Source organism: Akebia trifoliata, chromosome 11 (genome assembly GCF_017979445.1).
Source record: "Akebia trifoliata isolate Shusen 1 chromosome 11, ASM1797944v1, whole genome shotgun sequence".
NCBI lineage: Eukaryota > Viridiplantae > Streptophyta > Magnoliopsida > Ranunculales > Lardizabalaceae > Akebia > Akebia trifoliata.
Genome location: NC_141385.1, coordinates 7,901,509 through 7,915,276, shown reverse-complemented (window position 1 = coordinate 7,915,276; position 13,768 = coordinate 7,901,509). Strand labels below are relative to the sequence as shown.

At 33.6% G+C, this 13,768-nt stretch overlaps 1 protein-coding gene across 1 annotated transcript; it reads left to right on the top strand.

The window, feature by feature from the left end:
- The first annotated feature begins 9,151 nt into the window (after nt 1-9,151).
- Nucleotides 9,152-13,227, top strand: LOC147390694 (uncharacterized). Its single transcript, XM_086417180.1, has 5 exons — nt 9,152-9,518; nt 10,174-10,386; nt 10,584-10,732; nt 10,815-10,883; nt 11,654-13,227. The coding sequence occupies exons 1-5, from the start codon at nt 9,315-9,317 to the stop codon at nt 12,711-12,713; spliced, it is 1,695 nt and encodes a 564-aa protein (XP_086273306.1). The 5' UTR covers nt 9,152-9,314; the 3' UTR covers nt 12,714-13,227.
- The last annotated feature ends 541 nt before the right edge of the window (nt 13,228-13,768 follow it).

Genomic DNA, 13,768 nt, shown 5'->3' with positions numbered 1-13,768 from the left:
TAAAAAAAATTGAAGTGTCGAGATCAATGTTTGCAGTGTCAATATTGACATTTTGAGACGTTGATCTTAATGTTTGAATCATTGATCTTGACACTTCAAATGTCGACGTCGATAATTCAAATTTTCACTTTTCTAGCTCAACACTAGATAGATCTCTGAAATATATGAAATGTACTACTAATACCCAAAATGGTCAACATGACAATATAGTTGATAAGAACATCAAGTACACAATTGACATACGCCTCACTCAAGATAATCGATTGTCACAATATTTAATCGGTTTGAAATAAGGGGTGTCAATGGATAGTCAAAATCAAAATTCAAATTTGTATTAAAAAAAATGGATATTATACAAGATTTCGGATTCGAATTCAGGTACTTTTTTAATATTCGAATGTTGGTATGTCCAATCCAATAAAATTCAATTAAAGAACGTGTGTATATATTTGTGTCTCAATTGGCTCATGTTTTCTATTGTGATTTTTATAATGAAACACAACCATTAGATCTTTGTAGATCTAACTATGCCAAATGTGCCAAATCAACTAAAATTCCACTTATTAGATTCCATCAAGCTGCCAAGTACCAACCCTTCTCACTTTTATTCCTCTTTTAACACTAAAAAATTCAACCCCAAAACCCTAGTGCAAGAACTTCAGTGATGACAACGTGAGTCGAGTTCTTTGACAAAAGCTACAATGAAGATTTTCAACAGTTTTCGCAAGTCGCATTTCTCTCTCTCATGCTCAAACTCAAGAAAAAAAATCCTTTGATTTTTTTACTTAGTTATCTCACATCTTCGACCTCAATCTTGGATTTTTTTTTTTCCTTTGAGGTGTGGAAAGTGTGATTTTTTTTTTTTTTTTGACATAGTTGAAGATGAGCGTTTGTAAAAAGAATAGGATTTTGTTATGTTGAAGGTGAGAGATGTCAATTTTGTTTTAATGGGTTTGAGAAAAAACCAAGAGTTCACATTTAAATTGAATATCTGAAAGAGTAATCGAATTTGAATTTAGAATATGATTCTCAATATCCTTTGAATTTGGATATTGATGTTTTCTTTTTGGATTCATCGGTATTCAATTTGATTAGTCTCCGTTGATAAACCTATGTAAAACCCAATCGTTGTTTTCCTGTTTTTGTATCTATTCAAGCAATTAACCACAATTGGGTAACCATTCATTCGACTCAAATTGACTGTTTGACTAAGATCTTAAGACAAAGATCAATTATGTTGGATATTCATTTGATGACTATAGTCTTAAAATGATCGATAATAAGTCCAAGGGAAACTCCCTTGCTTCTATAGCCAATATAAGATAAAAAACAAACATTGAACAATATTTACTCTCTACAAAGACTACTTTTATACATTCGTTCTTCAATAAAATAGAGGGGAATCTTCTGAATATCAGGATTGATGCTAATTTTCATGTGTCCCATATCACCAGAGAGACTAGACATCTCAAGTGTTATTCTAGAGTAACGGGTCATTGTCGGAATACATAGCAAAAAACTGTTTTTTAAAGCTATTTACTTTATAATATTTTCTTTCTTTTTAAATAAGGTACAATATAACAACACTCAACATGACTTCCATGACAAGGACAAAAGCATTCAATTAATCCCTCGAAAACATGATTGACATGGCATTGCCAATGACATTAAAATCATTTGAGTCACTCATCACATGCTCCATCGACGAAGAATGTCCAGTTTAACTATCTAACGTTCAATTTAAAAACCATGTTTTTGTTGGATCGTTATCAGGGGTGGAGATATGTAGGGACGAGTGGGGGCTATAAACCCCACTGAACTTTTTGAAAATAAAATAAGATACTGATTTAACTCTTTACATTTTGATCTATATTAGAGTAATCCCTGTTTTTTTTTTCTTTCAAATTAAAAAAGCACGCAACCATCCGACTAACCTTACCAAGTTTGTAAGAATTTCACATGGTCCTTGGGCTCACCTTGTGATATTAAAAAACATTGATGCTTCAGGAATGTAGAAGAGAAAATTCAATACATCTTGAATATAAAATCCATTGAATTTTAATTTTAATTTTTCAAGTTATGTGAAAGTTCGGTAACCGTACATTTTCAAAACATTGGATAAACCCAAAAATGATAGTTTTTTGAAAAATAAATAAATTTGGATCTAAGTTTTTCGATGCAATTTAGAGGGCTTTGGTGTTGGATTGCTAATGTAGCAATCCATTTGAGTCAAATGACCCTCAGTAGTTAGTAAGACTTACAATCTTTACTAAGTTAACAAGGAAAATGTTACTCAAAACTATAAACGTTGATTTCACCCACCTATGTATGTTTTGTTATTAGATAGCCCTGTTTTTCTGAAGCTGGCCACATACATCCTTGGCTGGGCCCATTGAACTTAAAAAAAAAGAGAGAGTAAAGATACCCTAGCGCTTTTAAATTGATGACGTGTGTCCTAGGTCTTGATATTCTCAGACTCGTTCATACTCAAAATTATCAGATTTTTTTCCCAAATTTTGTAAAGTTTTCAAAATTAGGCATTAGCCGATTAAATCTATGAATCAATGATTTATCAATTAATAATTGAATATGGTAAAAAAAATATCCTCCACCTGAATATTTTGTTTTCTCCATCATTGAAATTTAAAAGATAAAATAGGGATTTGAGGGAGGTTGATAATAATGTGTTTTGTTAAGTAACCTGAAAACATCATTGTATGTTATTTTTTTCAAAAATTTCTCTATTTTTATTTTAAACAAAACTTTTCTGAACTTATCCAAATTAGTCAAATCTAACCCTTATCGAGTAATTACTGAATTTGAAGCAACAACTAGGACTCATGAAAAATGACTTAAGGACCATTACATTCAACCTTTATCCTACTTTTTATAAAAATAAAAATAAAATGATTTTTAACCACCCCCCCCCCCCCCCAACGTTTTGATCGATATTCAAGATAACCCCTTGCAGGGACCCACTAAACTTAAAAAAGGTGATTCCCCCCCCCCCCCCCCCCCCCCCCCTCCCCCTCCCCCTCCCCCTCCCCCTCCCCCTCCTCACATTTTGATGGATATCAGAGATACACCACATTAATGACTTAAGGGCCCTCACTTTCAACTGCTATTCACTCTCAATAAACATAAAAATAAAATAAAAAAAATAAGTTCAAATTCTATAATTATTCAAAGGAGATTCGATTAGGATAAATTTGAAAGAAAATAAATTATAAAAAATTCGAGAAAATTTTGGGGAGTATAAAAATCATGTTTTTGAGTTTCTTGCTAAAATTCATCATCCCGAACTCTCTAAAAATTCTTTCTTATTCTTGAAACATTAATGTTAAAGAAAATAAAATTTGGAGATATTAAGCTCAAGTAAAACTTTTTACAATTCCTAACATCTACGACTTTTGTGAGAATCTTTTGTCATTATTATGGAGATTATTCATTAATCATCATTTGTTGTAACGAGTCCAACATTTGCGTAGAAGGAAACCAAGATTATTGGTCGACCATCGTTAGCACTTAGTCCTCACTGACCAAAAAACATGGCTCTGCCCCTGATCGTTACTCTTTGGTTGATCCAATATTTTGTGTTGCCAAATAAGCACCATTTAAAGACTCGTAAAGTATCAGATTCACTTGATTCAATGTGATTAAAACATAAATAGAAATAAAATGATTTGTAGTCCATTTTCAAGTTTAAAATATAAATCACTAGCGGTGGCAACGAGTCAGGTCGTGTCGTGTTGAGGCAAGGGTATTCTGAGAATTTACCTAACCTAAACCCAACCCATTTAATAATTTTGTCAAAAATTTATACCCAACCCATTTATAAATAGGTATACCTGACCAACTCATGCATAACCTGTTTAATAAAATTCTAATCTTTATTGAAAAAAATAAGTTGCACTTCCACCACAAAAAAAAAATACTAAAAATAAAGTCACACAACCATAAACTAAGTTTCATGGTGAAAAATAACTTTCTTTTGAATTTTTTTTTTCAAAGGTTACAGAAATTTTTTTCCTTTACGACCCTGTGACATCATCATGTTTTTGGATGCCATAAGGTGATGTGATTAGAAAACTTTCCTTACTTAGCAAGGAAAGTGTTTTATTATTATTATTGGCTAAGAAAAGTGTATTTCATTATCACATGAGACATGCTAGCCTTACTTACTTAGTAAGATCTTAAATCATACTATGGGTCGTTTTGCTCATATGGATCACCATATTAGGAATCAAACACTATATGCCTATAGAGTCTAGATTTCAAAGAAAAAAATATATTTAAAAAATATAATATAAATAAACAAATAACTTAGTAAGGAAAATGTTTTTTCTTATTCAAACTAAAAGGTTTAACCACTAATTATTAGCAAAATATTTTAAAACACCCTCTATATTTTATAGAATTTGAAAAAAAAAATATTATGAAAAAAGTTATAAGAGATTCTAACAAAAAATGAATAATTTAAAAAATTCTTAAATAATTGTTGATATATTTAAAACTACACATTAATGACAGAATAAACTAAATGTGTCAAAATGGGTTAAGGGGGTTGACGCCCCTTACCTGAACCTGACCCATTTAATATTCATGTTAGGCGGATTGACAATATTATGATCCAAATCCAATTAAGTTTGACCCAAACCCACTAATTTTGTGTTATGTTCGTGGGTCATGTTAAGATGCCACTCCTAGAAATTACTACAAAACATGCAAATTTTTTAATCGCTATTTATTAAAACAAAACTTACTCAAATGACTCCAAAATATATTTAGGTTTTCATAAAATCTTTCTAAGTAGATCTGTGTCAAGCAAAACAAGGAAACTCACCATCAATTTCATCAAAGCCCTAATTATACTTGAATGAATTTTCTCTAACTAAGATCAATAAAAAGTACTAAATATAGATTTTTCTAATTAATCATTCTTACTAAAAATCAATAATTGTTTGTAAAAAATGGTAGATTCCTAAATCTTCAAAGTCTCTAAAGACTTTCTAATGATGAAGTTTTCCAAGGGTTTTGCTTCGCCAAAAGTTTCTACAAGTTTGAGATAGAGGTGTGATTTTTCCTAAACAAGGGTTTATTCGTTGATCCTTGAAGCACTTGGCCTTAGAAGTATTATTGTTTTTTTGATCTGGTTCCTAAATCTGGCTCTATCTTAATTTAAATTAGAATTGTAAGTGCGTGTTATTTAGGCAAGAAGAGTTTAGAATGAAGATTATGGGTTTGAAAAGAAACAAAAATAAAATAACTTTATTTTATTTTTCTATTATATTATTTAGGGAAAATTACAAAGCACCTTAGTGGAGGGACTTTTTTCTTAATAGTCCATAAGTTTTAGGCAATTTCTTAATAGTCCATTTTGTAAACATTTCTCTTTCTAAACATCCTTGGAGCTCATATCCCTACATTTCTCACGATTGAATGCTCTAACCGTTCAATCTCATAGTTTTCATATAAAAAAAATTGATTTTTGGCATCTCAATCGAGTTTTTGAAAACTCAAAAATAAAAAATGGGTGAGTTTTACCATTGTCGAGTTTACCATTATTTAAATAAATAGTGGTGAACTTAACAATAAATAGTGGTGAGTTGGATAGTAAAACTTGTGAACACAACACTAAATAATAAAAAAATGTCAAGTTCTACAATAATAGAAAGTGAACTCGACAGTAAATAAAAAAATGATGAGTTTGCTAGTAACGAGGGACCATTAAGAGAGAAAAAGTTTACCAAATGTCCTATCAAGCTATCGTGCAAAACTCAGGGACTATTTATAAAGAAACCCTTCATCGGGGGTCCTTTAAGTAATTTTTCTTATTATTTAACTAATATAACTCATAAGTGACCCATCTAGGTTGAGGTGTTTAGATTCTAACATTTCATTAAATGACTGGTGATATTTAGTTGTGACTCAACACAACTAGTAAGTCACATCTTTTGCGCGATTTACAAGACGGCCACTCGATTTTACTATACGACAATTCTGATGATCCAATCTCAACTAATTTAGATATGTTTTGTTTGCGTTTGTGTATAGTCCATTTTTAAAAAAAAATGAGCTTTACCTAGTGATATAGCCAAGATTTCCAAAATTATCTTCTATAAAAATATATATTTTTTTCGGTCACTTATTGTCGTGTTGGAAGTGGATCCTCTGTAGCACAAGGTTCCTGTAGCACATTTTCAACTGTTGAAATAGCGTCACATCAACAATGCGATTAAATCCCAAACTTAATATAGTGGGAGTTTAGTAGTTGTTCATTTGTAAAGACATGGATATAGAGGAAAAAAAACTTAAAAAAAGAAAAAAAAAATTAGATCCAGTCATCATCACAAGAGGGTTGAGAAGTTATTTTTTTTTTTTTAATTCTCTCTTCTCTATCTCTATCTATGGGAACTTGTGCTATAGAGGATCCACTTCCTGTTGTGTACGAGATTTTTTCAATTTCTCTTATCTTTTCATTTTAGTTGTAATTTAGGAGTGCTTACAATCTAGGCTAGGTTTTCCGGTGCATTTGAGTTGGTAGATGAAGTCAGTTTGTCCAAATCAATTTTTATTATAGATGTTTAGCAAAATAGCCTTGGAAATTTTCCCAGGGTCCATAATGGGTTTTTTGGTCATTACATTCCGTCTAAAAAATTGAGTATGAATCTCAATTAGGTTTTAAAACTTTTTGGCAAGCACCGCACCAATGCTCAAAAATAGAAAATGTGGTGGATGGCAATTGCCATGGATTTTGATGCGTTGAATTCATGAAAAATCTTTCACATTTAGTAAAAGATACAAAAAATTTATTAATTAAAAGTTAACTCACGAGTCACCTTAGTAGACTAGATCTATGGATAGAGTCGATTCGAACTCCCTAGGTTCTAAAACATGTAGATAACAATCACAAAAGGTCTTGCATCATCACAAGCAGTACCAAGGGCGGAGCCAGGATTTTGCCCATGCGGGAGCAACAAGGAGTAGATTTTTTTTTGTGGGGCAACTTAGAGTGAAATTTTTTTTGTGGGGACAATAGTGGTAGATTTTTTTATCCATCGTTAATATTTGTTGCAATAGCTCATTATTCTATATACTTTTAAAATTCTCATGGGGGCAAGTGCCCCCATTGACCAGATTGTATATTTGCTCTTGACACTTGACAGTACCCTTAGGTGGGGGTATCGATGGGTACCCCTTTAATTGGAATCAGAGCTGAAAATCTCGATTTATGGATTTTTGTTTTTGTTTTTTAGAATAGGTTAGAATGGATCTCTTATAACCAAATCGATATGACCTAAAAACTATAAAGATGATTTTTTTTTACGATTCCATTAATTTGAGAATCAGAACTAGAACCGACACTTAGGGATATCAATGGACGGAGGCCATAAAAGTTTAGAGCTAATTGGACCTCAAGTCCTAAGCGAAGCCCAACCCAACTACTAAATGAGCCCATCCCAAACTTGGTCCATGATGGGCGACCATACCAAAACAACCCTTACCCTTAATTCCATTTTTCTTCAAAATTTGGGTTGAATGCACTTATTGTGATTCACATTCTCGCAATTGTTTACTATATTACATGTGCGAGGTAGGGGTGTTAATGGGCCAGTTCCAATTATTGTTGGTTCCAATCCCAATTCTAAGATAAATGGAACAAGGTCTGGAACCACCAAGAAACACGAGTACTCATTGATTCTGATTCCAAGGAATCAAATGATAAAAAAAAACATTTCAAATCATTATAAAATACTTTTTTTCTTTTAAAAGATAATATATTATCTACAAAATATCAACTTAATTATAATTTCTTCTACTAAAGATATAAGTCAACTATTTTTTTTTTCTCAAAAAAAAAAATTATCTTATTTATAAGTATAATTTTTTTTTTTTTTAAGAGATGGCTCATATAAGATTCCAATGCATAGTTTATATAGAAAATTGAAGAGTTTTATAAAACACTAGAAAGTGATGTGTGCAAACACACATGTATTGAAAATGTTTATTTGTAATTTAAAATTTTAATTAAAGAATTTTTGAAGATCATATAGTAAAAAATGGATGCTTGTGTAATTTTGAAAAACTATGAAATGAGTGTATGGACGTAGGTTGCAATTTTCTTGATTTTTAATGTAATGACTCTAATTATATTAAATTTAAATATAAAAATGGGGGCATTTATAACCTCTCAAATTTTGGTGCCGAAACACTTCCACTCCACCTTTTATTTTAAAATAAAATAAAATCTCAAATTCATCCATGATATAAAAATGAAATGATAAAATAATTAATAATGATGAATGCACGCGGTTGGATACGTTGCTGACGTGGCAAGGGCACTAAATCACACATCTTTTTCTTGTGTATGCCGATGAAAAAGATCTATGGTTCCATGCCCTTGCCATGTTGGTCGCATACCCAACAGCTTGTATTCATCACGACTCGAAAATAAATCGCCCACAAGTACCCATGGGACAGAATCTAACGGTTTCGATTCCGGTTTGTATTAGTTTGATTCCATTTGAGACTTGATTATAATGGGTTTGTAATAATCTGACTATCCCATGTAGCACACTCAATCAACTCTCTCAACGTGACAAGCTTGAGAGTCATCATAGAGCTATACGCTTCAGATGCAAAGATGTACTAATCTACGATTCTCGAACTTGTCATGTCAAGAGAGTCAATTGAATGTGTCACATGGGATAGTCGGATTATTACGACTCAATAAAAAAGGAATTGGAACTGGAGTTTTCGGTTCTAGGTACGGTTAAATTGGTACCGTTGATGTTAGGAATGAGAAATGTTTTGCTCACAAAACAATGCTCATAGACTATCCAGTTCCTGCCCCGTCAAGTGTGCCTTAGTAAATCGGGGATCATTCCATACACGCGGGTTCATGTGATTGCTGGGGCGGATCCCGGATTTTGTCAGAATTGTGAGCAAAAAATTCTGTTACCAAAAATATTTTCGCTACGAAAAGTATAGCGTTTTATATGAAATGCACACGTGCAACTCTCACATGCGACGAGAATGATGAATAAGGGACCAATGACCGCCGTCTCAACGGCTAGTTTATAAAAACGGCTATTTTTTTGTGTGACTTTTGCTTTTCTGTTTTTTCTTTTGCGTTGTCTTCAAATCTCTTCATTACCCATTCCTCTCTCTCGTTCGAGTTGAAGAACACTCTGTATCAATCAAATTCCAGTTCAAGAAAAGGTGGGTTTTCAGTGATTCAGGAAAAAGAATTGGTTTCTTAGCGATTCAGGAAGAAAGAATTTGAACAAGAACACAGGCGAGTGGCTAAAACAATGTGGAAAGAAGGCAGTAAGGTTCGGGTGAGAGAGTTCTCGACTCCACCACCACCACCACCGTCAAGAACATGGAAATCTTCGCCATGTTCACCAATGCAGCCAATTGAACAGAAGAAATCTCCTGCAAGATCGGATTCTTTCCATGTTGTTCACAAGGTACCCAATGGAGATTCCCCTTATGTGAAGGCAAAACATGTTCAGGTGAGATAATTTTGTATTTCTTGGAATGGTTCTGAGATTTTGATTCAGTTCTCATCTGGGTGATTTAGGTTTCATAATTTTTTTTAGTTTTTCAATTAATGGGTTTTAGTATTTAGTATTGATTATGTGATTGATGGAAAATTAATATTTTCTTTATTCTTTTCTGTTATTGGTAACTTAGCTGTTTTAATCTGAAATTTCTCTCTTTTTATGGGTTTAAATTAAATGGAAGACTACATGTTATTTTGATTCAGTTCTCATCTGGGTAGTTTAGGTCTCATCATTATTCCCATTAATGGGTTTTATTGTTTAGTTGATTCTGTAATTGATGGAAAATTAATATGTTCTTTAATGTTTTTTCTCTGTTATTGGTAACTTAGCTGTCTTAATCTGATTGTTCTTTCTTTTGTGGGGTTTGAATATTTTGATTCAGTTCTAATCTGGGTAGTTTAGGTCTCACCATTTTAGTCTTCCCATTAATGGGTTTTAGTGTTTGGATGATTCTGTGATTGATGGTAAATTGATCTTTTTTTTTTCTTTGTTATTAATAACTCAAGTTGTCTTAATTTACTCCATTTTTTTTTAATGTTTTATGTTTGTTTCATTTGGAATTTTTTTTTCTATATGATCTTGATATTTTTGTTCCCCATCAAAGTTGATAGACAGGGATCCAAATAAGGCCATTTCCCTATTTTGGTCTGCAATAAATTCTGGTGATCGTGTTGATAGTGCCTTGAAAGACATGGCAATTGTAATGAAACAGTTGAATCGAACTGATGAGGCAATCGAGGCAATTAAATCTTTTCGTCACTACTGCTCCCATCAAGCTCAGGAATCTCTTGATAATGTTCTTATTGATCTCTACAAGGTAAATATAAACTTCTTAAAACATACTTCCAATTCTAAATATTTTGTCCATATTTCATGTTTTTTTTTTTACTTTCTATATGAAGAGAATATGATGAAAATATGTTTGTGATTTGAGTGTTTTGGACGAGATTTCAATCCTTCGTCCTCTATACATGTTGGTGAATTGATGTCATAAGTTTGTATACGTATGTGTAGAGAGGTGGCCGGATTGAAGAACATATCCAACTCCTTTTGTACAAATTGAAGCTCATAGAGGAAGGCTTAGCATTCAGAGGGAAGAGGACAAAGATAGCGAGATCACAAGGAAAGAAGTTTCATGTCTCAATTGAACAGGAGAGATCAAGGTGGATGATAAGTGCTTGTATTGTATTATTCCTCGTATGCAATTCTCCCGCACTTTCTCACTTTCTTCTTCTCTTATTACAGGTTATTAGGGAACTTGGCCTGGGCTAACATGCAACAAAATAATTATCAAATTGCAGAGGAAATTTATAGGTAAATTTTCTACACAAAACTTACTCGGTGATCTCATAGCCACCCTGATCTCTATTGTTCAATTGAGACATGAAACTGTTAACCAACCAACTGATAAATTTTGGGGTTCAACTCAAAACCAATTGGCAATAAGTGGAGAGGCCCAGGAGCTTATAAGGAGAGAGACCAGGCAATCTATGTCCGATATGGGACTAAACTCAACAACTCCAAAAGACGGATCTGATGGAGAGGGGGAGAGAATATAAGAGGGTCATGAGGCTTAATTGGGGGTATGCCACACCTTAGAGTGGAGGAAAATATACACTCAACACTACTCGTCACCCATAAGGGTAGAAAGAATCGAACACGTGACCTAACCTAGCGCTCTGATACAGTGTTAACCAACCAACTACTCCAAAAGATCGATCTATGTAAATGGGGAGAACTATGAATATAAGAGGGGGTCATGGGTACACACCAAAGAGTGGAGGAAAATATACACTCCTCACCCATAAGGGTGGAAAGAATCAAATCCATGACCTATGTGAACCTATTGCTCTAATACCATGTAAACCAATCAACTACTCCCAAAGATCGATCTGTTGGAGAGGGGGAGAACTATGAATATAAGAGGACACGGCTTAACTGGGGTATGACACACCTGAGAGTGGAGGAAAATATACACTTAACAAGATGTAAATCTTTATGCAGAGGAAGCTATTATTTCACAGAATTTCTGTAAAAAGCTAAGCTTTTTTAATATAACATTTGTTTTCTATGTTTGGATACAGGAAAGCTCTATCTATAGAACCGGATAAGAACAAACAATGCAATCTCGCCATCTGCTTGATGCATAGGGGAAGGATTACAGAAGCCAAATCTTTGCTTCAAGATGTAAGACCATCATCTACAGACCGGGAAATAGAAGACTCCTACGTCAAATCCTATGATCGTGCTTTTGAAATGCTGACCGAAATTGAGTCACGATCAGTTTCGAGCCCACCTAAACAAGAAGACAATATAGAAACAGAAATTGAGAGATCTTTCACATTCTCCCCCATTAACATTGATTTAAAATCACAGGTTTCTCCCTTTGATGGCGACAAACATATAAGTTTTGGGTCCTTAGTATGTAGAAAATGGGAAGAAAAGAACACCAAAGAACCATTTCTTTTGGAGGACTTTTCTAATAAGTACGTTCGAAAATGGAGGAGAGAATCTGATTCTCAAAGCTTACTTGAAAGTAAGGCTGATTGGCAGTCTTCACGACGTCCTTCTTTTGTTGATGAACAGAAGAAGGGATCTCATTCTCCAAACACATTTCAGAAAGGATCCGATTTCTCTAGCATTGAAAATAAAAGATGGGTTATTGAGACTATAACCGAAGAAGGTACTCCAAACATGAAAACTGTGGTCAAGAGCAGTTGGAATCACAAAATGCCGACGGCACCTCATAATGGAGATTGGAACCAAATGTCCATAAGTATGAGTGATAATGTTGGAGGAAAGAACACGAACACCCATGAAATCCAAGATGTCAAAGATTCAATCAAAGGAAATTCGAATACGACCAAGAAATCCTCAAGAGTGAAAAAAGTTGGGCTGATATGGTTGAAGAAGAAGAAGAGTTTTTACGTGAATGCATGGATCTCGCCACTAATAATAAATGGGAATACTCGCCCCAAGAATCTTTGGTTTCTTTCAAAACTCCAAGCAAATGGGACGATGGGTTTCACAATGAGAATTCGAATTCCAACATCATGTCACATATGCATCGATTACCACAGAATCATACGGAGATATTACGACAGAAGCTTGGAGCCGTTGATCTTAAAGAAGATGGAAATATAAAGAACATGGGAAATTATTCATCTAAGAGCCTACCAACCGCCCGAAGGTCTCTGTCTTTCCAGCAGGAACAGAAGGACACACCGTACTACTGTCCTTCTCCATCGCAAAAGAAGGCCTTTAACTTTGAGGATTGTAACGTTGGGGGGTATACTTGTGGGAAGGATTCGAAGACAGTGAGAAGAGGGGGGAACAGGAGGCTTCAGGTTTTTAAGGATATTGCTCTTCCCGATAGTCCAAGAGCTTGATTCGTGATCTGTATTGAACAGCAAAACCAACATTTACTGTATAGAGTTTTTGAAGTATTACATCCACCCAAAATAGGAACGATATTGAGTTCATTTGAGGTTTTTGTTGTCTGCATCAATAGTTTTGTGGGCATTTTTCCTGATTTTTTTTTTTTTAGTCTTTCTGCTCAATGTGTTATTTCTGCATGAAGTTTTGTAAATTCCTATCAGTTATTCATTTACTGTAATAAAGATTGGTTGTGTTTGAATCGGCATTGTTTAGTATATATATGAATGGCTCAATTGCAGGGTGATTATAACCATTACATATGGGAAACTAAATGGTCAGAAATACAATATTTCCAATATTTATAGAGAGCTTCTACTGCCACACCAACTTTTACTAAAGACACCCCAAGATGTTTGATAATTCTACTGTGATTTACATTTGAATTGGAGTGCTGTTAGCAAAAGTTGGTGTGGTGATATGATCTCTCTATTTGTATTATACCAAGGATTTAAAATATCGACAAGAGGAGGATGGAGATAATCGTCGTTTGAACAGTAGTGCTCAAGGCCGCAGATTCGTTTAAAAATGCTTTTATATAAAATAGTCTATGGGTATTGATTTGATACCATATACCGAGGCTCAAAAGCCACTCTCACCTGAGTTACTGATCTCTCTAAAAATATGCTTACGGGTGGCAACACCAAAATCAAATTTCAGGTCTTAAGACACACAAGTTTAGTTGATTGACAATGCAATGCAACGTTACGTCAGTGGTTCAAGTCCAACTTACCATCTTAAAAAAAAGTACATTATAATAAATT

Coding starts and splice junctions, on each gene's coding strand:
- LOC147390694 (XM_086417180.1), top strand. CDS start 9,315: ATGTGGAAAGAAGGCAGTAAGGTTCGGGTGAGAGAGTTCTCGACTCCA. Junction 9,519..10,173: donor TGAAGGCAAAACATGTTCAG/GTGAGATAATTT, acceptor TCCCCATCAAAG/TTGATAGACAGGGATCCAAA. Junction 10,733..10,814: donor ATTGAACAGGAGAGATCAAG/GTGGATGATAAG, acceptor CTCTTATTACAG/GTTATTAGGGAACTTGGCCT.